This window comes from Sebastes umbrosus, chromosome 19, assembly GCF_015220745.1.
Source record: "Sebastes umbrosus isolate fSebUmb1 chromosome 19, fSebUmb1.pri, whole genome shotgun sequence".
NCBI lineage: Eukaryota > Metazoa > Chordata > Actinopteri > Perciformes > Sebastidae > Sebastes > Sebastes umbrosus.
Genome location: NC_051287.1, coordinates 5729117 through 5755500, shown reverse-complemented (window position 1 = coordinate 5755500; position 26384 = coordinate 5729117). Strand labels below are relative to the sequence as shown.

Genomic DNA, 26384 nt, shown 5'->3' with positions numbered 1-26384 from the left:
TACCCCGCCCTCCCCCGAATGTCAGCTGGGATCGGCTCCAGCCCCCCCGCGACCCTCAAAAGGATAAGCGGTTACAAATAACAGATGGATGATGGACGTTTTCAAAAGTGTAATTGCTGTGTAACTTCTAGACTGGCCTAATGACAGCAAGCATGTGGAAAAACAAAGCAAGGTGCAGGTTTTTGTCAAACAACTGTAATGCCCAAAGTCACCAAACTACTCCCAAGCATCATGTATACATTTATTTATTGTAACAAAGCAACTGGTACACTTAATTTAATGTGAACAGGTTTCCAGTGGCACAGGAGAAACACTGCAGACTCCACAGAAATTATTTTTTTTCACTGCCATCTCAAAATGTTAGGACAAGCTCAAAATTAGATTTTTTTTTTAGGTTGTTTCTATAAAAAATGTACATTTCAAACCTTGTTGTGGGTGTCTGAAAAACAAGATAATGAAAATTTCATTCAACAGAAGTCCAGATTTGGTGTCAAAGCCCCGCTGCCCCACCACACCTCCCCCATTAAACTGTGTACAATGAACAAGTGTCTTACCAAGATACATGGATATCCCAAAAACATTTACAACGGTTGAAAGGAACAAGCTGGTGCTTTCAATCAGTTCCATTAGTACAATAAGTCACAAAGAAAAATGCAACTTCTAATAAGCCTTAGTATCCCCCCACCACTAATTATATATACATATATATACACGTATATGTACGTGTATATATATGCTAAGGATGCTATGACTAAGTTATCACTGCACCAAGGCTTATTTTTATTGAACTCACAACTTCAACAGAAACTGTCATATTTTACATAGAAATTGCTATGGTACGTATTTCAAATCTACGTAGGATGACGTGCAGAATGCTACAGTTTTTTTTTTCTTTCGCATGTCTTTGGGAGATGTTGAGAAGCAATGACAGGTGAGACTTCAGGAGAAGAGAGCCACCGACACCCCCACCCCCTCCCCACACCCCCATTGTAGACCTGCTGTGTATGGAGCCGGTCTTTAGACATGCCATTACGGATAGGCCGTGGCTGCAGAGGAAGAGGACGGACAAGGCTGACGACACACAGGAAAAAAGATTTTTTTTGTTTTGATTTTTTACAAACCCCTTCCCCCCCACAAAACAAACAAAATATTTTTGCTCCCGTGGGATGTAGGATGATCACATCACAGAGGGAGGACTGGGAAAAAGATGTTGGCTGAAATGTTTAATCATCCTCTCCGTCATCCTGAAAGAAATAAAAAAGTATTACACTGGTTGCTCCGGCATCCAACATTTCAGAAGTCATTAGTTACTAGGCTCATTCGAGACGAACTGCGCCTCGCCTGGAAAGTAGACGAGATCAGGCGGCAGCAGCAGCAGGGGGCGGTGACAAAATGCTGCGGTCAAGTCAGACAATTTCCAGCGGAATTTACAGGAAGTCACAGAAAAAGTTACTTCCTGTTAGATCCCATCTGTAGGCTACTTGTAGTTTGCAGACCACGTTGGGATTAATTTATATTTATTCGTAAATATATGTGGAAATGTGCATGTGTCTGGCGTTGGGTTGTATCCTTTATTATTTTTATAGCCAATCAGCTCTTTGATCAGGCGTGAGCCAGGCGTTTCCGATAATGCCCTGGGTCTTGCAGTCGGTGGAGAGCAACTGCGGCGCTTGGCTCTAAAAACTGCGGTCGCCCCGATCTTGCGAGGTTATTGTTGCCCACATGTGCATGACGTCAGAGCAAGTCGGCATCAAGTCGGACACAAATCTGACATGCATCGTGCGGCGATCGCTGGTGCCTGATTCTGCGCAGGCCTGGCTCATCTCGAACGAGCCTACTATTAAAGCTTCAGTCTGCAACAATTTCTGGGCATCATTGGGCAAAAACTCCATAATAACCTTTCAGCATATTATAATTCAAGAAGTCTGATGTTTTTAGCTAGTTACAGGCATTCTGTTAGCGTTGGTTGCATATTGTGGCGCTCAGTCTCTATGTTTAGTGTGTTAATGTTCTACAGTATCGTTACCTCTCCATCTTCTCCATCGTCATCATCGTCGTCTTCACCTTCCTCTTCCTCCCCCTCATCAATATCTTCCAGACCCTCCTCTTCATCGTCGTCATCATCGCCGTCACCTTCCTCATCCTCCATGTCAGGGACCTTGGGGAACATTTGCACACATTAACCACTTGGTCCTGCCTCATCCTTACTGCAGTGAACTATTCACCCTGCTATTCACTTACATTATGCAGCAGACTAGTATAGCACTAAACTCAACACTTTACTAGAGAGCCGGACCAATGCAAGATGCTTCACGGTGATACTGACATCAATATTTGAGTTTTTATCAAATCTGAGAACATGTCAGTTGAACAGTCAGATATTTTCTTATTTTCTTTTTATCACTAAACTTTACCAAACATTTTTCTTTAAATGTGATTCTTGTGGCTGTCATATGTAGAGAGTGGGACCTTTTACAGTCGGAAAATAAACTTGTCAGTGTTCTCTGGTGGACAAACTATGTAAATGAATTCCTGTCCTGCAATTTCTTTTTACTTATCAGCCAAAACTTAATCGTATTGTGTTATCATGTTCACCAGTACCTCGAGCAACATGCCCCCCCACCGACAAAGGGCTTTGTGTGGTTTTCTGTCTGAACGCTCTCTTAAAACTAGAAGAAACTGAGGTGAAGAGCGAAGCCTACCAAGTAGTACTGCAGCGGATTAGGCCAGATGTCGTCCTTGATCACTTCTCCCAGCTCGTCAGCTCCTGCATCGGAGTGATCGGTAAACCAGGTGAAGAAGCTCTCTGGCTCCTCGTGCTGCCTTTTCTTCCCAGCTTTGTTTGGCGTCTGGCCTGTACGCTTCGTCAGGTCCTGAGAGAAAAATGTGTCCGGTGAAGATTATAATATTGCTAAGAGAATAATAAGACTAGACAGGTTGAAATAAAAACAGTGCAATGGAAATTGAAGGTGAAATAATTAAAACATTTTTTTTTTTATTCAATGTTTTCCTACTTCTTGGGTTAATTAGATTGTGTCGTAATAGATGAAAGATAATTTAATTTTTTCCCCAAAACATAACATACAAGCCAAAGAGTGAACAAACCTTTCCAGCTTTCCATTTGATTTCAGTTGATTTGGAAACCGGATCTCCGCTCTCGTTTACATTAAACTCTTTGGAGAGGGCTTTGTTCTCAAAGTACGGGTTCTCGTCAAAATACTACAGAAAAGAAAACACACCTGTTATCAGTATATTCCATGCATGCCATTTAGAATGTAGAAATACAAAGTGAACCGGAAAACTTACAAAATCTATTCTATATCCAGACTTGATGTCCTCGAACTCAGTGACCTCGACCCTCGACAAGTAATGAAGTGCTTCCTCGTCTTCCTCCCCCAGAAGAGCTGAAACTGCAGACCGAGCACAGACACTGTTAGCTGCTGATCACACTATGTTCTTTGTGCTAATGAGAAATACTTTAACAACATTAAAAAGCAATGCATAGTGTCATAAATTGAGACAATGCCCGTTTACTCCACTGATGATCATTTCTGTAACAAGACAGCTCCTAAGCGTAGCATCACCATACACACACATACAGATAAAAAATATAGTTTACCTTGTGGATGGTTGACGAATGTTGTGACCCAGAAGTTGGGGATTTTGGCTATGAGTTCTGATCGCTTCTGAAAGAAGGGCTGGCGTAATTTGTTGTACTTCTGCTCTACTTTTAAAATTTCTTCGCTTGCCTGTTCGTTCAGTCTGGGGAGAAAGAAAACATCAAAACATCATGTCACTAAGACAACTTTCTTCAGGCTCCCATCTTTCATTACTCATAAACAACATTTAAAACGTACCTGTCAATTTCATTCTGTACTTCGTCGATGTGTTCAATTGCTTCCTGTTGCTCTTTTTCTTAAAGGAAAAGGAACATTTCTAACTTAGGATTTTGGGGGGAAAAATCATGCAATGCCATTGAAAATTCATTAAATGATAATACCCATTATCCAACTAGACATCTACACATTCCCATGACATGCTGTATTAAATCAGAGTAGTTGCATACTGCATTAGATTGTAGCATAATAGCTGAAAGGCCAAGGCCATGTCAGAGTCAAGTAGATCCAATGAGGCCTTTCTGCTTAAATAAACCACTCAAGATTTTTATTTGGACCGCCAGAGTAGCCTTGGAAGCCTTAGCCACAAATCTTAAAAAAAAAAAAAAAAAAATGCTCAATGCAATGATTTCATGTAAAGAAAAATATTAAAAATTAAGAAAATATATAAACAAGTTAAATAAATCAGTAACCATATCTGATCAGCCTAAAAGAAAATCAAGGTAACACTTCATTTTACAGGTCTGCAAATCTCACATCAAATTCTCACATTACATGAACAGTGTGTAAAATAACGCGGGACTATGTATGTGTGTGTGTGTGTGTGTGTGTGTGTGTGTGTGTGTGTGTGTGTAGGCTCCATGGCACACAGACAGACCCCTTCGCCTCTGGAGCTTCCTGTTGCAGCTAAAGGCGGCCTGGTTTGAATGAATGAGGAGCTCAGCGACGTCTCCATGCACAAAGAAAATATATACTATCTGCTCCACACACTTGTTGTTAACACACCTCGCAATATTTTTGATAACCTCTTCTTTGTGCATTCAAAACAAACACCAACCTTCATAAAAACAACCTCAAAAGCGACATTTACAGCAGTCTAAAGACAACAATAAGAAGCGCTTGTTGACATTTTTTTACTCAGCTAACTCGCACACAAAAAGCTAAGCATGCATATAACATGTAACATATGCATGCATATGTTACATGTTATATGCATGCATATTTTACATGTTATATGCATGCATATATTATATGTTATATGCATGCATATGTTGTATGGTATATGCATGCATATACCATACAACAAATGCATGTGCATTGTTATATGCATGCATATGTTATATGTTTAACAGTTAAGGGCCTTTTCTTGACCGTGTGGAAACAACGTCCAGGTGAATGTTGTGCACGTTGCTAATAATGTTAGCAAACAAACGAAGCTACAGCCACACAACGTGTATGTATGAGGAGCTGCACTCGATGTTTATCAATAGTTAGCTCACTACAACAAACCTACACACATACATGAACAATAACTGCACCTAAATCCAGCTTAAGCGACGCAAAACACCGGCCTCCTTTCATTAAAACTAGTAGCTAATGTGAGCTAACAGCTAGCTCCTATGCTAACTCGTTAGCTCCTTTATGCTAACATGCTACATTACAACATGTCGCCTCCAGTGTGTGACGTCAATTAAGTACTAATTAAGATAAAATATATATAATTCGATACCACACATTAAAAACAACATTCAAAATAACAAAATGACGACAATAAACAGAATAAAATGGCGTTGCAGGCTGCCGTTTAACCGCCATTCCGGTAACGTTACCGGAGGTCTCGTCCGCCGCTCCGTCGTGATTTGAGTTCTCCTTTCGGTTCACTTTCGCCGTTGAGGCCGACATGGTTTGTTCCGTTTCAACACCTTTGAACCCAGATGTTTATATTCCGAGTGGTTTGTTATAATAACTCTTCTCTGGAGGATGTAAAAAGTTACTTCCAGCTCACACAGAGAGAGAGAGAGAGTGTTTGTCTTGTTGAAGCCCCACGATGATGAGGATGAGGAGGAGGAGGAGGAGGAGGAGGACGCACGCTGGTTTCTCCTCTGTGGAGGCTGCTCTGGTCGGTGAACACATGAGATGGTGCTCTACCGCCACCAGCAGGCCGGAGTAAGACACTGCAGCTTTGAAGCTGCAAGGCAGCACATACAGTGTTAATACGAAATAGTAAAATCTGTGACTATTAACCTCTACTGGAATTTTTTTTGGAACCCTCTGAGACCAACAATAGACCTGTTTTTGTCTTTTTAAATTTGTAAACAATACAAAGTAAAATTAAATCAACACATAGGTAAACAATACATATAATGGAAATAATGATCTATTTACATTATTTTAGCATTTTTATAAATGCATGCATTTATATTATTTTCTTATGATTTTTCTATTTATATATATATATATATAATATTTATATATAATATGAATATAATATATATATAATATATATATAATATAATATATTATATATATATAATATATATATAATATATTATATTATATATATATATATAATATAATATATATAATATATAATAATACATAATAATAATATATATATAATATATAATAATTTATATATATATGTATATATATATATATATAATATAATATATAATAATTTATATATATATATATTCTAGAACGGGAGCAAAACGTAACCCAATTTCCCCCGGGATCAATAAAGTATTTCTGATTCTGACATTTATTTCTTTGCCAGAGAGAGAGGGAAGTTCATCCCAAAGGTATTTATACCCTCCACTTTAAAGAAGGGTGCTTCATTGAGCTGTGAGTGTGTGACGTCACGGAGTGGGAGGGTGTAGTGAGCGGATTGGAACTAGGCCCTAACGGTCTAGTCCCTCCCGGCCACTCTGTTACTGGACTGTCACATGACCGACGCCGGCCAATCCCAGCTGAGACTGCACACGGACGACAACAACAAAACAGATACATTAGATTCTAGAACGAAGCTTAAATTCGAATATTGTGTTTTTTTTTGCGACTTGTATCAAATTGGCTCAGTCGCGCGACACCAACAGAAGAATGTTCCCGCAACATTAACCGTTATAGCCATTAACGTTCTGGAACGTTGAGCTAGTTGTTTGTGTTTACGCGCTGTGGATCTCCTCTTACCGTTAGCTATAACGCTAGTAACGTTACATACTGATGGTGCCGTCACTCTGGACCCCCCCCAGTTAGTCCATACTGAAGACAGCGATGGACGCTCTAACATGTTAGCACCATGTTTAAGAATGTGTTTGGCTCAGGGTTTCTGGTGAGAACAGCTCATGTGATTCTAACATGGGTCATCACGTTAATACTCTTCCTACATGATACAGGTAAGTCTGATGATGATAACACTTTACATTATGTGTAGATGTAAAGTAATATATATAACTAATATGTGGAATGACGGAGCTAATTCTTGGCATTTAGGTTACACTACTAATTTCATAATTTCTTAAAGGTCCCATTTTATAAAAAAGTGAGATTTAGATGTCTTTTATAATATAAAGCAGGTTTAAGTGCTATAAAAAATACTGTTAAACTATCAAAATGTTCAATATACAGAGAAATAAACACAGCCCGTATTCAGAAATTGTGCGTTTGAAACAAACCGTCAGGATTTCTGTCCATTTGTGATGTCACAAATATACAATATATTTAGACCATTACACGGTTTTAAACATAAACATTCTAAATGTGTCCCAGTTTATTTCCTGTTGCAGTGTATGTGAATGACATCAGCTGACAGGAGGTAAACATGTATCCAAACTGTTGCTTAGCAATGCAATTCCGTTGAAATGCGCTAAAACGGAGCGTTTCAGACAGAGAGTGAACACAGGTATATTCAGGCAGACAGTATGAGGAAAATAAAGTTTTTTTTAACATTACAGCATGTAAACATGTTCTAGTACAAACACAAAATACAAGTATGAACCTGAAAATTAGCACGATATGGGACCTTTAAATGAACTTGCCTTGGTAACATTAGGTAGAAGTCAGAATTCGGTGTGTTTTGGGTTTCTAGAGCTGAGGAAGCAGGAGGAGAGCGGCCAGCTCGTCCAGCCGGTGCTCTTCGTCCTGCTGGTGCTGGTGTCGGTGCTGCTCTATTTCGCTGTTTCTCTGATGGACCCAGGCTTCATCTTGTCTGACGACAGCGATTTACAGGTGATTAATGATCCTGATGTATATATCTCTATCACTTTACTGCTCTGAGACCCACATAGACCTGTTTTTTGTCCTTTTTTAGGGGGGTACAGGGGGTCTTTAGGGGGAGATAGCAGGTCAACAGTAGATGTCACATAGAATGCTCTAGGTCTCTAGTTTGTGGCTGTAAAGTTTCATGAGGCTGTGATTATCCTAGAGGTCACCACAGGTCATTTTATAGAGTGAGGTCAAGTTTTAAAAAAAATGGTCTCACTACAATGAAATGGCTCCTATGGGGACTAACATCATCACACATGAATACAGTTGGGCTCATTGGATCCACAAGAGTCTCAGCTTTGAGACTGTGGTGGACATGTCTGTAAAGGGGAGACTCGTGGATGCCCATAGAACCCATTTTCATTCACATATCTTGAGGTCAGAGGTCAAGGGACCCCTTTAAAAATGACCATAGGAGTATGAGTTCATCAAACTTGTGGGAAACACAATCGAAATTAGATTGTGGGTGCTTTTTTCATGGTAGTAAGGATGTAAATGACAAATGAGCACATGCAGTAGTTCACGATGAATGCTTGAAATGAAAATGGGCAGTGGCAGCTTCTCTGACCAGTTTGTCTCGTGTGTTGTGCCAGTTCACGCTGGGAGTGACGGAGGAACAGCAGGACATGATCCCACCCACCACCAAATCCCTGCGACAGCGCCGTTGTGGCCACTGTCTGCTGCAGGTACCCGACACACACACACCACTTTCATTTCATACACATTAATACAATCAGAAAAAATATGACATGATTTCTGAAGCAGTTTGTTAATATGTTTGTCGGCAAATGTATGGTTTTAAGGTATTTTTCTCATGAACAACGACTCAGTTGTCAAGTATGGAAGTTCGATCATGTGTTTGAAGCGATAATGTACTGTTAAGTGATAACAGAGGAAGATCTGGGGAAGACCGTCACATGTAGTAGAGGACCATGAGTTAACAGGTTGTCTGAGCCGGTGGGATTGACGGATTGTCTGTGGACGAGGTGTTTGTAATTTGTCATCTCTCGCTGGGGCCGGTGTAGCTCGCTTTCAGGCTGAAATGTGACACTTGAAGTTCTACAGTACTTCCAAGATCCCTCAGCGGTATAGAATAACAGATGGGTTACCAAGCAGCACAGCTCTATGTTACACACTGTACTACTTCATCCGGTGAGCACAAAACATCATATGATACAGGCGCAGGCAGGCCACCGTGTACAGCAGTGTACAGGAACTGATTGTATGTCTGTTTTTACCTTGTTTATGTAACATCCAAGCTGATTAAAAGCTCAATCCGTGATCTAAATGTTACGACGGAGTATTAGGGCCACATTGAAGAAAAATAAATAGATCAGAGATTTCGAGAATAAAGTCATAGGTTTACAAGAAAAAAAGTTGTAATATGAGAATAAAGTCAGAAGTTTACGAGAAAAAAAGTAAAATATTATGAGAATAAAGTCAGAGGTTTAAGAGAAAAAAGTCGTAGTATTATGAGAATAAAGTCAGAAGTTTATGAGAAAAAAAGTAAAATATTATGGGAATAAAGTCATAAATTTAAGAGAAAAATCGTAGTATTATGACAACACACAGACGTGATGGGGAAATTGCCTCTTTTGTGGAGGAGGAAATTACTTTTTTATATGTGTGAGTGTTTCCTCTGACCACACTTACCTTTATTCCAAGCAGCAGCCAATGAGATCAAAGCACTGCCAGACATGTCAGCACTGTGTCCGGCGTTACGACCATCACTGCCCCTGGATTGAGAACTGTGTCGGCGAGAGGAACCATCGCTGGTTTGTGCTTTACCTTGCCGTCCAGCTGCTGGTGCTGCTGTGGGGGCTGCACATCGCCTGGTGAGTACAAAACAGTCACCAAACATCTGTTGCTGGCAGGTTTCTGCTGCAAAGCCTCCACAGATCGCTTCTTTCTTGCTTTGTTTCATCAGGACGGGTTTCAGTTACGCACCCACCTGGCAGCTGTGGCTGCGTACCAACGGCATGCTGCTGGCCGTGTCCGTGCTGGTGTCTCTGCTCTCGCTGATCGTGCTGCTCCTGCTCGGCTCCCACCTCTACCTGGTTTCTCTCAACACCACCACCTGGGAGTTCATGTCGCGCCACCGCATCTCCTACCTAAAACACTGCGGCGCCGATGAAAACCCGTTCGACCGCGGCACCTTCCACAACCTGTGGGGTTTCTTCTGCGTGTGGGGCACGGTGGTGTGGGAACAGGTGTACTTCAGGGAGGGTAGCGACCAAGTCTAGAAACACATGGCTGAACAAACTCTCTGGATATTTTGGGATCAGACACATGACCACAGAGTTGGGGAGATAAACTATCTTTGTGTGCAGTTTACCTTTTTATAGATACTTGTGTTGTTGTCCCACGTTTACCTTCTGACTCTCCTCTCAGTGGCTCATCCCTGCTCTGTTGTTTACAGCCTTTCAGGTATACACTACCCAGACGGTCCCATTTTAAGGCTCTTGAGTGAACCGTGACACATTGTAAACCTGACTGATGGACTGTTGATTCATTTTGAAGTTTACTTTTATACATGTCGAATATTGCATAAACATTTGATGAACAAATAGACTTGTTTTAGATGCATGTGTAGACAATCCAGATCTGTGGTTGCTATGGTTTCACTCGCTGGATAGTCAGATTCCTGACTAACCAGTTGGACAATTGTTGAACAAATCCGTCCATTTGTTTTTAGTGTAGAAAGCATCATTCTGTTCTGTGATCATTTGCTGTAATTTGCTGTATTTATTCTGCACAGAGGTGCTACAGGGTCCACTTGCTTCAACAGTTTTTGTCTTTAAAAAAAAAAGCTGTTAGTTGAAGTGAGAGAAATTACAACCATTTTTTTTTTTTACCTCAGTTGATTTGTACGACGGAGTATAAGGGCCACATTGAGGGAAAGAAAACGGAGATTTCGAGAATATTTTCTATATTATATAAATTATTTTCTCGTAAACTTCTGACTTTATTCTCATAATATTACGATTTTTTTCTCGTAAACGTATGACTTTATTCTCGTAAAATTACGACTTTTTCTTGTAAACCGACGACTTTATTCTCGTAACATTATGACTTTATTCCAATAATACTACGGCTTTTTTTCTCGTAAACTTGACTTTATTCTCATAATATTAAAAAAAAAGATTTCTCGTAAACTTATGACTATTCTCATATTACGACTTTTTTTCTCGTAAACCGATGACTTTTTTCTCTCAAACTTATGACTTTATTCTCGAATTATCAGATTTATTTTTTTTCCTCAGTGTGTTCCTAATACTCTGTCATATGTTTGAAATATGAAGGTAGTAAAAACTGCTGCATTGTTTCTAGCATCTACTCCAACCATGAGGTACAGGATTTCAGTGGACAGCATTTCAAGCTATTTTATATTGTACATAATTTTTTAACTATTTTGAACAAGAAAATGTCTTTACATTTTTGTATGACTATTCTAACGGAGTAACTGGAGGAAGACTGTAGAACAGTAAAGCTAAGTAGAGAGTTTCGGGTGCAATACATTGTTTGGTATTTCCATTTTGAGCGTTTCCTTGTGCAATAGTAACCGTGTAAGACAGCAATAAATGTGGTGTTGAATTCAATGTACCAGCAGTAGTGTTGGACAGGTCGCCTCCAGTTGGACTGAGCCATTATCAGTGAGAGCTCTGGTTTTATACAAATTAACATTTAATCATGTCATGTACTTTTGAATTATATGCAATGTTTTTACTACTTTGAAAATGACTGTATACATCAATACATAAATGTTTCATGAAGAGTTTCCTGGTCATTAAAAGTCCAGCAGGTACACATTTATTCATTAATATTTCCTTCATGTAGTTTACACTTTACATAATGTTCTATATAAGCCTTATCTTCATGATAGTATTGTTTTAAAACAACAGTTGTATTGATTGAGAAATCTCTATGAAAGAACTTACATTAACAATTTGGCTATTTTCAGTACAGCATATAAGAGGCTAACAACAGATAGAGCTATAATGGTTATACTATATAGAAGAAGAAGCTAATATAATGTCATGTTTTGGCCTTCAGAGTCTGTTTTTTTCACTAACGTACATATTTACAATCTAGTACTTTGGACTGACGGCTGGAACAATGTCCAATTGTAAAAAATATTGCAATGGTGACATTTCATACAGTGTACACAGTAAATGTTCAGCCTTCCTATGGCTTGATGATAGAAACGGTCAGCATTAAAGCGTTCAAAATCAATTTGGCATACACAAGAAATGTTAAAAAAGTGAAGGAAGTCAGACCCAGCGAGTGTCAAAATGTGTCCGGCCGGGCTGCAGCCTGTCGTCGAGTGTCTGAGGGACTCTGTAGTGTGAACCTGGAACTGTGGGGACATGAAAAAGGCAGGACGGTAGTTTCTCAGCTTCTGTTGAATCAGAAGAGTAAAATAAAAGTAGGTATAAACAGCCTTTCACAGTGATGTGGCAGCACAGAGGGGTGAGGTGAGGAGTATCTTTGGTCAACTCATGTAAGAGAAGTCAAAATCAGCAAAGACTTCTTGTTGCTCGGCGGTGAGGACGCAGGGCGTCCGCGGGAGGGTGAGGACCGGCTTGAGGCGAGTGAACTCCTCGTCGAAGTTGCTGACGTCCTTAAGCGCTCTGATGGCCGGCATGAAGGGAGGCTTCATCTTTTTGGCCAAGAGAGCGGCCCAGTCCATTCCCTGTCGACAAGACAATGAGTTCATATGAAGAGCAGGAATCACAGAAACACAAGATTTCTATTATTGTTATCTATTCTAAAGTGGTGCATTTGAATATTTCTGCATACTGGGGTCCCTAAACAGTCTTGGAGTTACATAAAAGCTGAGACTCTTGTGGATCCAATGAACCCAACTGTATTCATGTGTGATGATGTTAATCCCCATAGTAGCCATTTCATTGTAGTGAGAGCATTTTTTTTAAACTTGACCTCACTGTATAAAATGACCTGTGGTGACCTCTAGGATAATCACAGCCTCATGAAACGTTACAGCCACAAACTAGAGACCTAGAGCATTCAGAGGATGGATGGCTTTCCTAGCTAGGTTGACAATAAGGGGGTTTCTGAGCAGTTTCCAGAGCAGTAGTGCTCGACATCCAATCGCCAAAAAATGCAATTCTTGGAGAAATCTCCAAATGTCAAAAGTTTTTTACACCAAAATCAGAGCATGGCTTTTTCTATGGTGTTCCTCAAGGTCTTGGTGTCTTAATGTGGTATTTTGAAGGGATTATTGATAATTTTTTTGTCATGAGTTGAGGCTCTTGGTGAAGAGGTTACAGTGTGAGGTGGTGAGTAGCGCCCGGCTGGATAATAACCTGAAAGAATTTGTGTCTTTTGATCTCCGAGGCGTCTTCCTCTCCTCCTCCGAGTCTCTTCTCAGGTTCCTTCTGCAGCAGCTAAAACACAGAGAGGGCAACGGAGAGGAGTCAATTACAAAACAGGAGAGGGGACACACACACACAACACCTCATATCATTCAGAGAAAGAGAGATTTAGTCATCTTTCATGAGAAAAGTCCTGGAGAGAATTCAAATCCATTTTAGGTAGGAGGCCAACCTTTTGAAGGAGGGACACAGACGCAGGAGAAAGGAAGCGAGGGTAGCGCACGTCATCGTTGACGATGCTGTCGAACACCTCTTCCTCATCATCACCTGGGAAAGGAGACTGAGAGAGGAGAGAGAGCAGTACAAACTTAATACTGTTCATATATACTGAAATACTTTTGTTGATTTATCTGATGAGCTGTTTGTTTGTTTATACTGACCTCCCCCACCATCATCTCGTAGATGAGGACCCCCAGCCCCCACCAGTCCACACTGCGGGTGTAGTTATTGTCCGTCAGCACCTCCGGGGCCAGAAACTCTGGCGTGCCGCAGAACGTCGTTGTGCGATCCCCGTGGCCCATACCTACACACAGTACAGCCATGCTCAAACATCAATACAGACAAATTACACACATGCAATAATGACAGAAAACTACTGAAATATGATGTCATCACAAGACTATGTGTTCACATTCCAAGCCATGACATGAACGCTTCTCTATCAAATAGAACATGTAGACTTATTGGGTTACACGTCATTTTACAGGTCTACAAATTTCATGGTAATTAGGTGATAATTAGCAAGTAACCTATTTTAAATTTCTTTGGAATTACTGCCAAATTACCCCAATATTTACCTCAATTTATCGAAAATTACTTTATTATAAACATTATTTAATGATTATATGCTAATTGTCTACACAAATGCAACCCAGTAGCTAAGGTAGCTTGTAAACCGATGACTTTATTCTCGTAATATTACGACTTTTTTTTTCGTTAACCGATGACTTTATTCTCATAATATTATGACTTTATTCTCATAATATTACAACTTTGTGATAGACTTTTTAATAGCAAAAAAATAATTTGTTAATTATTATCTATTCATCAGCAGACATGGAAATAAAGCATATCAATTAACTTTGTATTCTTTTCCTGGAAATGTATTAAATAAATTACCAGCTATTGGGAAATAGCATAATATAATTATTAAATAATGTTTATAATAAAGTAAGTTCAATAAATCTTGAGGTAAATATTGGGGTAATTTGGCAGTAATTCTAAAGAAATTTCAAATAAGTTACTTGCTAATTATTGCCTAATTACCATGAAATGTGCAGACCTGTAAAATGAAGTGTTGCCACTTATTGCTATGTACTGTCAGTTTACATCACATATAAGAGTTTGACTTTTACTGGAGCTTGAAAAATTATCTTACCTTCTTTGCACAAGCCAAAGTCTGCTACCCTGACATAACCATCTGCATCCATTAGCAGGTTATCCAGCTTCAGATCCCTGACAGACAGACACAAACCAAATCATGCAACATGCTCCCAACATGCAGCGAGGTGTGAAGTAATATTGTTCTTAGAGCAGATTGAGGAGGACTCACCTATAAACTATTTTGTTTTGGTGTAGGAACTCCAGGCCGAGCAACACACACGCCGAATAAAACCTTAAAACAGAGAGAGAGAGTGATGGGAATAATAGCAACGTCCTGTATATTTGCTGCATGTCAGTCATGGGACTTTATACGGAGAGTGAGGTGTGCTAACCGGGTCTGTTTCTCATTGAAGATGCTGGTGTGAATGTGAGTCATGAGGTCTCCTCCGGGGGAGTAGGCCATCACAAAGCACACGTGGTCTGCAGTCTGGAAGCAGCCATACAGGTTCACCAAGAAAGGATGGTGGGAGGTGTTGATCACTTCAAAGATCCTCTTTTCACACATGAGGCTGAACACAAACACACACATAGACATTTGTAGAGATTGTCATATTTAACTCAAAAGCAATTTTGAAGTTTTCTAGTTGAGGGATTGCTTACCTGTCGACTTCGTCACGTGTCACGATGTCTCCTTTCTTCAGGGCTTTGATGGCGTACATTTTGCTTGACTTCTTATGCTCCGCTAGCAGCACCTTGGATCAGTTACAAGGTTTGATGCATGTTAACCTTCATATCTTAAAAACATCTGCAGCTTTAATAGAGAGTACAGACGGGAGCTGACAGGAGACGAGGGAAGAGAGAGATGGGTGAAGGTTCCACCTCCAGGTCACTAGGAGACCTCATAACCTTCACCAACTGAGTACTTCTCTGGTCAAAGTGCTGCTACTGACATTTTTACAGGTAGAACAAGTTAGAGTAGATGCGTACCTTACCAAAGTGACCTCTCCCAAGAACTGAAATGCAGTTGAAGTCTTCCAACTGAAGTCCTCCGTCCCTGCAGCACGGGAGCACAAAATATTTTGCAACTGAAGAATTCCTTACCCGCTTTTTACCATTTTCTATGTTTCTGTGTTCTCTGCACTCATAACATGAAACCACACTCACAAATCTTAATAATAATTAACAAAAATGCAAAATGTCACTATGACTTACTGTGGCAATGGATGAATTGAGGGCTGTCGCTTGGGCTTTGGGCTCTTGTTCTCACCAGCATACTAGTTTTTCAGACAATAGAGATAAACTGACTCATCAACTGAATCACTCAAACAAGGACAAATGAAAGCAGAATAAAAAAAAATTGACTTGGAGAGCAACAGAAACATTAGGAAAGGAACAGAACCACTGCTCTAGATTATCTAAATTTTAATATTATACAAAGTAAATAGCCTCTGCCATTAACCCCTTGTTTTTCTGGCATTAACCATTGTATGAATATTTTTGCTGTTCAAGTATTTGTCACTGAGACAGACCATCTGACTCACTCACCAGTGGAGAGTCTTTCGTGCTCTTTTTTGAGCGATGTGGAGATCTGCCGGTTTGTTCCTCAGTAAAATCTCTGAAAAACAAGAGGGAAAGCTATGACACTGCCACTATTGTGGTTTTAGTGCTGTCTACCTTCAGTGATGTGCCTTGATTTTCTAAATTCCTTTGAGCAGTATCTAGCTCCACAACACTCAAACTCAAGTTTCTGTCTCAAAAGCACTTACATATTTACAATTACAGAGTAACATCGTCTGCCAACTTTTTATTTTTTATGAAGAAACTATCCCAAAAACAAGTACTAGTACAAACAAACAAAATAACACATACATACTAAAAATGTTTATTCCTAATTTTATGACTAGAACAACTTGACACACAGTACTGAGCAGCATCTCAAATTAATCTCAGGTTCCCAGCTTTCAGATGATGTACACCACTTCTATGTGACATCTACTGTTGACCTGCTATCTCCCCCTAAAGACCTCCTGTACCCCCATAAAAAAGACAAAAACAGGTCGATTGTGGGTCTCAGAGGGTAAATAACGCTAATTTTTATAACCTCATATATTTTTTTATTATAAACCACAGTGTCTTACTTCTCTTAACTCTGAATGCAGGTTAGTGATAATGTTTCTATGAGCCCTCCCACTGAAGTCACATCCTCTCTAGTCTCAGATATCACGAGCGGGTAGAAAAACAGCCTCGAGTCACGCCGTGCAAAGCTACGCAAAGAAGTTAATAGCTCACTTTTGTAGCAGCTCTTTCACAGACGGGACAAAGAGATGTTTCTGGGTCACAGTGTTTGAGCCTTACCGTGCAGGAGGAGTGGTGGACGACGGGAGGCCGGCGTTTGGGCCGGCTAATGGAGGGCTCATGGGCTCCATGGAGCTGCAAGAAGGATGCAGGATGCTCATCATCAAACGACCCCAAGTGGCAAAGTTCATGTTCATCTGGGCCGCACGCAGGACGTCCTTCCCTGTGAGGACAAATGGAGACAAAATAGATCAAATCTGAAGACTTTAATAAGCAAGTAGTGATTTTGGGCTATACAAATAAAATTGACTTGACATGGCAACCAGTCTTGGACACGGTGGACCCATCTGGACTAGACTTTGTTCTACTTAATTAACAAAATTGGAACTCACTACAGCGTACCCTATTCATTTTAATGTAATCATATCAGCCTGGTGGTGTTTTTGTGTGTGTATCATGTTTGTGAAGTTGTAACTCCTGCTGTTTTTGTTTTATGTATTGTCTCTTAAGGTTGTTCAAAACCTATGAAAAAATTGGTTCTGTACATAATTGGAACTGGACATATACAATATGTAATGTTGCCAGAACCGCAATAAAAAAAAGCATCTGAAGAAATAACTGACACAATGCAATATGAATAAATGTTGCTACCTTTTTCTTTAGGAAAAATTCTCCTCTGCCTCTGGAGTTTGGAGCGCCGCTCAATGACGGGATTGATAAATGTCACCTGCAAATGAATAGAGGGGATGATTAGGATTCATGTGTAGGACTGATGCAGTGTTGGTGGCTGTTTCATAGGGAAAGAAACAATTACTGAAGAAAAAAGAAGAAAAAAAGAAGAAAAAGAAAGTAAGAACCTCAATGAAGACGATGCCCTGAGGCTCCAGCTGGAGACACATGCCATGTCGGTGGTTATCCAGGAAATCCTCCAGCCGCAGGAACTTCACCCCACTTAACGCTCGCCAGTCTCTCCAGTACACAGCAATTTCCAGCTCCCTGGACTAGATCAACACACACACATTACAAATATTAATCTGTGTTTATGATCTCATTGAATATTTTATTTATTTTTTTTTCAGAAGACTGGGAGACCCGTGGGTACCCATAGAACCCATTTTCATTCACATATCTTGAGGTCAAAGGTCAAGGGACCCCTTTGAAAATGGCCTTGCCAATTCTTACTCACCCTAAAACTGAACATACTGGAGCTTCTGAAAGACGGTAAAGTCGATCAGTCTCAGAGGGTTAAAGTGTAAAGGCTCACTGTTAAACGGAGAGAATGAGAAATGGGATGTTGGATGCAAAATCAAAACCTGAGTCTTAAGCAGGGATGTTGGGCGTGTGTGGGTAAAGCCAGATTAAAGCAGATGTCAGAGGATTAGCAGTGGGATTACATGAGTAGAGTAGGAGGTTAGAAGAGTATCAGAGACGTACTTGGCCATAAGGACTCACTGGGGAACAAGATGTCAGGGCTCTATGTTATTGTTCTCGGGCTGTTGACAGATGTTCAACATGAGGGAAGATTGAGATGACATTTTGTTATAAACTATTTAGTCAAGAGGGCGAGCAACACTGAACTACACTGGTGTATCGGTACAGGCTCTCATGAAGAGGAAGACGGCCAGGGTGGGAGATGGGTGGGGGGGAATTTTATGCATTTTTGTCGTCTACTATTATGGGTTTTCAAACCATAATTACTACTGACGCATTCAGATTTATAAATGTGTATGTGCACTAGATATGTGTGTTTTCTATTTATATAAATTTTATTCAATATGTATTTTTTTTACATGTTTTTTTTTGTTTTTTTCCGAATCATTTTTCTTTATTATTTCAATCATTACTTTGAATGTATCTTATATTTTCATTTATTATTATTACTATTAATAATAATAATAATAATAATATTAATAATAATAATAATAATAATAATAATAATAATAACGAAAGATTATTATTAGTAATAATTATAATACTAATTATTATTATTATTATTATTATTATTATTAATAATAATAATAATAATTATTATTATTATTATTATTATTATTATCTTTATTATGTAGTTTAAGTATATTTGATACAAGGATAGGTTCATTATCAATAATATATCCATACCACATTTTTTTTCTATAATTATTCATTTCTTATTTTATCTTATTTCATTTTATTTTATTTTATTCTCCTGGTTTCAATATGGGTTTAAAAACCAAAAAGAAATGTTGATACACATTGGAATTGAATTGTAAAATAAGCCTATCGGCTGCCTAACATCTAATAAAGTGCATAAAGTGTTAGAAACACACTACAGACTAGGAAATGACCTTTTAGAAATTAATTTATTGTAACTCTGCTTTGACAAAGTCAAGGGACAGTGACTCAGTCAGTGAATTATGTTTGTTTTTATGTCGTTCTAAAAGCAGGTTAGCGGAGTATTCGTTTGAAAAATGCCGTTCTGGCTCAGTGGTAATGTGAGTTGCTTGTTGAAGTGAGAACCACTGACCCGTTCCAGCTCAATGTTGAAGCTCTGGCCCCAGGCCTCCTTGCCCAGCTGTCTCCAGTGTGTGTGACCCACTATCCTGTTGTCCACCTTCAGCACAGCACTTATCTCCGCTGAGACATAAAACACAAAGACACAGGAGACACTCACTAATAAAGACCAATAAAGGTTGTAACAGGCTGCGTGGATATTTTAAATACAAAACAATAAAATGTCTTAAAGCACAGTCAACTTGCAACCACAGTAATGACTGCGGCGCTAGATGACAGAACACACAAACAGTCCATCATCATACATCTATACGCAGCTGCATGATTTACATAAAGGGAAGTAAAATGGACAAACAAAAGAGTGTTGACTTACAGGAGAGTTCATCGGCCTTGGTTGTCTTGCCATTGGTACTGCGTACTGACAGGCCGGCTCTCACCTTCAGAGACTTCCCATCCGAGAGGCTTACAGGCGAGGCCGAGACGCTGGTCTCAGGACTACGGCCCGGGACGGACTCCAACAGGTCTTGGCAGCCCATCAAACATACCTCCAACCGACCTGAGGAAAAACATTTTCAATTCAGTCTTGACAAAAACACTATTTTAAATTTAATGGACAAACATTATTTTGCTTTAGGAAGAAAATATAAATGTTCTAGAAATCACAAAATGATGGAAAGTTCTCTCACATAAGTAAAAGTACCAGTACAACAATGTAAGGACAGTCTGTTAGGGTACACTTAGGGTACAATTACTATGAAATTTGTAGACCTGTACAATGAAGTGTTACCCTCTGTTACCCCAAAATCCTACTTAAAAGGTGCTCTATACGACATATAGGACTGTATATTAGTAGCAACCTGTTAGACTGGCTGGTTTGAAGAAGAAGGAAGAAGAAGAGGAAGAGGACAGAGCGGTGGATTGTTTCTTTGGTATGCCGAAGGAAGGCGAGGATCCCAACGATAGTTCCTCCTCAACGACAGCATGCTTCGGATGGTCCTCAGGCAGCTCGCTTAAACGTCTCTCCAGGGAGAGATTTAACAAATCCACCTTCTGAGACGACTCTTGCATTCGTGCCTGGGCCTGAAGGACACACAACACTCCTTAAGAGTACAGCCTGGCTCAGTATTTTAGGTTTAGTTTTATGACTGCTGTCTTGTCTTGATGTTTGTCTCTGATCTCTATCAAATCACCACATAATAACATCATTCTTCTTAGTGTAAGTCTAATGAAATGTCAATAAAAACCAGACAGAACATCAAGTACCCAGCTGGTACCAACCTCTGCAAGTACGCGACGGTCCTGGATCTTACGCCCACTCAGCTGCCTCACCACATTTTTGGCGCCCTCTGCTACGGCCGATTCAATCTTCATGTGGTGCATGAGGTCGGCAACCCGCTGCTCCAGACGACCGATCAAGTCCACGGGGTGACCTGAGAGCAGATACAGGAAGCACCACTCTTTTAACACCTTGGAATCTGAGCTAGTAAATGTTATACTAGGAAGAGACCACCTCTCCATCAATTTAATTCAGTCCAAGGGGGCTTATTTGCATGGGAAACACAGGATCCATGGTGGAGAGGAGGTTGTGTTGCTCTGACTCTATCTATTTTCCATGTTGTTAGCATTTGTCTTGTTATTGAGGGTGACTCAGTCTGTCAATATGAGACTACTGCAGTGATTCAATGACTCTCTTATATGGGTTTTGTCACAGTTGTCAGTAATGGGTATTTTATACGGTGTTGCCGTTGGGGAAGAGCTACATGCACGTGCTGTAAGATTTACCATGCGAGCCATCCCGCTCCCCGTCTCTGGCTTGATTGATTTTGATAATCTGCATGCGCAGGAGCTCAATCTTAGTGCGACTGTCCTGTAACATCTGCTGTGCTGTAGTCACCATCTTCCTGTCCTGGAAAATAAATGAGAGCTTAATGCATGTTGATCAAGGCAGACACATCCGTGATATAAAAAGTAAAGCCCCCTGATGCAAATTTGTGATTTTGGGCTATACAAATAAAATTGACTTGACTTGACTGCTGTACCTTGACTGAGCTGTTGGTGTAAGTCTGGATCATGTTCTCGGCGCCCTGTTTGACTTTGGTCTCCATGGTGAGCTGTTTCTTCAGGGTCCTGACTCGACTGGCCACCGGTGATGTGATCTCTTCCCACTGACACGACTCTGCTGATAGGTCGTCTTCCTCCTCCAAGCAGCCTACAGTAATTCCAAAGAAATTTCAAATAGGCTACTTGCTAATTTTCACCTAATTACCATGAAATTTGCAGACCTGTAAAATGAAGTGTTACCCAATGTTTTAATGTTGCAGGGTATTTACTATTTACAAATGCTGTGTTCACACTACGAGCGAAAAAAGCAACAAAACAGCCAAGCGTTGCCAGCTACACTGTCGACAAGTCGCTGTTGAAGTGTTGCTCAAGTGTTCGTTGATGTAGGTATGTCGTTAAATAGCACTGGGAACTGGCTAACGGCATTTTTTTAAATGGATCGGAACAGGGTGAAACAAAAGCATGTCACGCCATCACACAGTATCGGGCATCAGTTTGTAGTTTCATCTCACCGGCTTCCATTGAAAATGACTTGTAGCCTGTTGCTGTGTCACTCATAGTGTGAACACAACATTAGTCCACAGATGTAAATGAGTCCGGCTGCTGATTTGCATAAAAAGTGCAGCTAAACAAGACCTGGTGCCTGTTTTTTTTACCTGTGGTGCTGTCCTTCTCTGTGGCCATAGACCTGGCATTGAGCTCCTGCAGCTCCCAGTGCAACTTCTCCAGCTTGCGGCTCGAGGCTTTGAGTTGGCCCTCCACGTCGGCTGCGCTCTTGCGATTGGTGACGGCCCGCCGTAGTCTCTCGGCGGCCTCCTTGATCTTCAACTCCCGCTGGATCTCCTGCCTGAGCAGAGTACGAGCATCTTCCAAACGCTGCTGAAACTCTGGGTCCAGAATATCCTCCTCATCCAGACCCTGCAGGTTGCCACCCTGAAGGAGACACACCACAACTGCTTCAATGTCTGACAACTGTGGTTATGTATCATATATCATATTGTATATTATAACAATAGAGCTGCAATGATTAATTGATCAACTATTATCAGTCTGAGTATGTTTTTAAGAGAAAAAAAAAAGTCTAAATTCTCTGATTCCAGCTTCTTAAATGTGAATATTTTCTGGTTTATTTCCTCCTCTATGACAGTAAACTGAATATCTTTGAGTTTGGACAAAATAAGACATTTGAGGACGTCATCTTAGGCTTTGGGAAACACTGATTGACATTTTTCACTATTTTATAGACCAACAACTAATCCATTAATTGAGAAAATAATCAACCGATTAATCGACAATGAAAATAATGGTTAGTTGCAGCCCTACATAACATTTTATAATCACCCAATCTTGCAGATGCCATTAGGAGCACCGGAGGACACAGAGGCACGTGATTTTTTTCAGATTACCTGTCTCATGCACTACTGTCAGGATATAGTGACCGTTTTATAAAAATAACTTTTTGCTCCATTTCTACCTACTGCAGCTTTAAACCAAGCTGGGACAGTTATACCGTCACTGGATCACCAACACAACGCCTCCCCCTTGTGGATAAAGATCTGTTTAGCTTTCTACTACAGAAGCAACTTTGCCTTCTCTCAGTGTCAGGAAATCAGGTGCTGTGTCACGATGGGTGAAACTATTTAACATTAACAATTAAAAATCACAAATTCTGAGTCCAAAGAGACATTTTCAAATATGCGTGTAATCAGTAATATGTAAATAGACAGTTACTTAAGTTTAGCTGTATGGAATGTGCAATTAAAGATATTTAGAGATCAGTTTTGGACTTAATCTGAAACATTATACTTAGATAGCTCCAATTAAATTATGACTAATTGTGCCGAGCCTCTCTTCACATGTTCCTCTCTGGATCATCTCAGCGACTGACAACCAAAAGATCCAAAACAAATTCCTTGATGATGAGATCTTTGCATTTTATAAACCAGGTTTCCCTCGTATTTATTTATTATCAAGTACTCAAGAAAATAATCGGAGAAATGATCAATTCTCAAAATAATAGCCCTAATTGAATTCAATAACAAGACCGAATTAAGTTAGCCAACAATGAAAAGATGCTATGCAGGAACAATAAACTAATGATTTTATGATAATATTGTTGGATTTGTTTAAGATTGGATTAGATGAGCTTTAAGGTCATGCTTCAGCCCACATTTCTCATACTACTCAATGACTGGATACGAAGCCCAGATACTAACCAAACCACTAATCTACGTACACTAACTATTAGATCATCAATCCTTTATGACTAGTAACTGGCTTTGCTAAAGGCCGACCAAAAATAACAGCTGTTATTGTAGGCGGCTGGCTTTTGTGTTGGGTATTACCGGCATCTATTCATGTGTATTACGTAAGACACACCTGTCAGTCGAAACAAGTACACCTTTTTCTTTCCTAGGAAGTGTAGTCAAATCTGGGTCCTATTAAAAGACATTTTCACATCCAATGGATGGCAGTATAAATGTGTTATTTTCATCTATTCTAAAATGGTGTGTTTGAATATTTCTGCATACTGGGGTCCATAAACAGTCTTGAATTACATAAATTGGGTATCACTGTAAAGATGAGACTCTTGTGGATCCAATGAGCCCACATGTTTTCATGTGTGATGATGTTAGTCCCCATAGTAACCAATTCATTGTAGTGAGACCATTTTTTTTAAACTTGACCTCACTGTATAAAATGACCTGTGGTGACCTCTAGGATAATCACAGCCTCATGAAACTTTACAGCCACAAACTAGAGACCTAGAGCATTCAGAGGATGGATGGCTTTCCTAGGTAGATTGACAATAAGGGGGTTTCTGAGCAGTTTACACAACAGAAGTGCTCGCCGAAAAACACAATTCTTGCAGAAATCCAAAGTTTTTGATACCAAATCACAGCATGTCTTTTTCTATGGTGTTCCTCAAGGTCTTGGTGTCTTAATGTGGTATTTTGGAGGGATTATTGATAACTTTTTATCAATTCTCGAGTGAAAAAAAGGTTAAATTTAGCACCAAAACCCCAAAATTGCTGCAACAACTTATGAGACATAATAGAGCATGGGGGTGGAAATCATATTACTTCCATCATAATGTTATAAACCCTTATACAATTCATTTTAAATAATTAATTCATGTTTATTTCTTATTTATGACTAGAAGAACTTGACACACAGTGTTGAGCTGCATCTCAAATTAATCAAGTTCTCAGCTTTCAGATGATGTACACCACTTCTATGTGACATCTAATGTTGACCTGCCATCTCCCCCTAAAGACCCCCTGTACCCCCCTAAAAAAAGACAAAAACTGGTCTATTGTGGGTCTCAGGGGGGTTAAAGGAGAAGTCACTGATTTTATACATCCAGGTCAGTTTACTAGCCATGGGAAGTCCTACACAGCCCAATTTAAAAATGAGTTACTCTCTCAAAAAAGGCTGTTTCCAAAACAGTATCTCATCTTTTGTGTCACTGAATAAAAAAAATATTAATTGTGATTATAAACACAAATTAATATTAATTTGTATTATTTTTATATTATATAATATAAAAGACAAAAACAGGTCTAGTGTGGGTCTCTATTGAGGGTTAACTAACATAAGATGTCTCCTCGTCGTCTTTAACCAAGACGAAGAGACATATTCAAAGTGTAAGCTCACCTTTTATTGAAAGAAACCATTTTAGATTGCTCAAATAATATACTATATATATTCTGGGAGAAGGTTTATGTCGAGGAGGTAACAACCTGTAAAGCTATTTATGGGGCAACCACACAGACAGACACACAGAGGAACTATGAGGAAAAGCAAACAAGACAAACAGGTAAATCCAGTAGCAGGTATCACCTGTACACCTGAACTTTGGTTCATATTAATAGGTTGGTTAACTAATGTCTCCATTATAATTAAACTGATGAATTAAGACAAGCTGTGTCAACATTTACCTGTAGTGTTGAACCTGCCATGGTGGCTCACTGTCAGTTGGACAAAGCAGGTGAAACGAAACGGTTCCAGGACCAGGATCAGGACCAGACCAGGACCAGGATGGCACGACTCACAGGTATCCGAGCTAAACTGACAGCCTGACAGTCTGCTAAGCCGTTAACAGGCGCTCCAGAGAGGTGTAATCCGGATACCTGTGTTCATAATAAACAAAATCTGAGTTTGAAAAGTTTGATTTGAGTTCAACAGGTTGTCGAAGGTAAAAGTGACGTCAGTAGTAGACGGGGCGGTTTAATTGGTTAAGCATCGATATGACAGACGCGCCTCAGGAACCAATCACATTCGAGTATTCGATGCACCTGCTGAGGTAAACTGTATGATGCGTTCACGTAGCCTGGGGCCTTAATTACAATCCGGTCTCCCTACACACCTCTCAGTGAACTCTGTTTGGAGTCACACTCACAGCTCAATGAAGGGTATAAATACAGAATCAGAAATACTTTATTGATCCCAGGGGGGAAATTGAGTTCTACAATATAAATAAATAAAAATAAAGAAATCATAAGAAAATAGAGATAAGAAATATATATATATAATGTGCAAATAATAATGCTGAAAAAAAGGATCTATGCAAACAATATAAATGCATGCATTTATACAAATGCAAGAATGGTGTAAAATAAGAATATTAGTTTTATAAAAAAATTCAAGAAAAAATAAAAATAAAATATTAATATATATTTGATATATATATAAAATATTAATACCAGTTTAAATGTTCTGTATAAATAAATGCAGTTTTAATGCCAGAGTAAACCAGATTATTGTACAGCTGAATTATTGCACTAAATTATTGTACTGTTAAATCAGTATTGCACAGTTGAAGACATATATAAATATATATATATCTTCAACTGTACTTCTATATATACTATTCTATATACTACTATACTATATATATATATATATATATATATACTGTATATATAATATACGTATT

The 26384-nt window shown here is 39.5% G+C and overlaps 3 protein-coding genes across 3 annotated transcripts; 1 reads left to right on the top strand and 2 right to left on the bottom strand.

The window, feature by feature from the left end:
* Positions 1 to 227: 227 nt before the first annotated feature.
* Positions 228 to 5681, bottom strand: LOC119478110 (protein SET-like). The gene is made up of 8 exons (XM_037752548.1): positions 5447 to 5681; positions 3858 to 3915; positions 3620 to 3762; positions 3307 to 3410; positions 3106 to 3219; positions 2703 to 2873; positions 2027 to 2158; positions 228 to 1244 (listed from the first exon to the last, which is right to left on the bottom strand). Exons 1-8 carry the CDS (start codon positions 5517 to 5519, stop codon positions 1224 to 1226), a joined length of 816 nt encoding a protein of 271 aa, XP_037608476.1. The 5' UTR covers positions 5520 to 5681; the 3' UTR covers positions 228 to 1223.
* An 801-nt stretch (positions 5682 to 6482) lies between these two features.
* zdhhc12b (zinc finger DHHC-type palmitoyltransferase 12b) lies at positions 6483 to 10752 on the top strand. Its single transcript, XM_037752549.1, has 5 exons — positions 6483 to 7012; positions 7705 to 7844; positions 8474 to 8566; positions 9549 to 9715; positions 9808 to 10752. The coding sequence occupies exons 1-5, from the start codon at positions 6916 to 6918 to the stop codon at positions 10121 to 10123; spliced, it is 813 nt and encodes a 270-aa protein (XP_037608477.1). The 5' UTR covers positions 6483 to 6915; the 3' UTR covers positions 10124 to 10752.
* A 791-nt stretch (positions 10753 to 11543) lies between these two features.
* Positions 11544 to 25672, bottom strand: pkn3 (protein kinase N3). The gene is made up of 22 exons (XM_037752547.1): positions 25387 to 25672; positions 22102 to 22378; positions 21424 to 21593; positions 21167 to 21290; positions 20663 to 20814; positions 20242 to 20464; positions 19758 to 19940; positions 19398 to 19507; positions 17752 to 17895; positions 17546 to 17621; positions 16955 to 17117; positions 16145 to 16214; positions 15812 to 15873; positions 15587 to 15653; positions 15260 to 15351; positions 14992 to 15168; positions 14829 to 14891; positions 14655 to 14731; positions 13657 to 13799; positions 13449 to 13556; positions 13208 to 13288; positions 11544 to 12573 (listed from the first exon to the last, which is right to left on the bottom strand). The coding sequence occupies exons 1-22, from the start codon at positions 25405 to 25407 to the stop codon at positions 12373 to 12375; spliced, it is 2784 nt and encodes a 927-aa protein (XP_037608475.1). The 5' UTR covers positions 25408 to 25672; the 3' UTR covers positions 11544 to 12372.
* Positions 25673 to 26384: the final 712 nt, after the last annotated feature.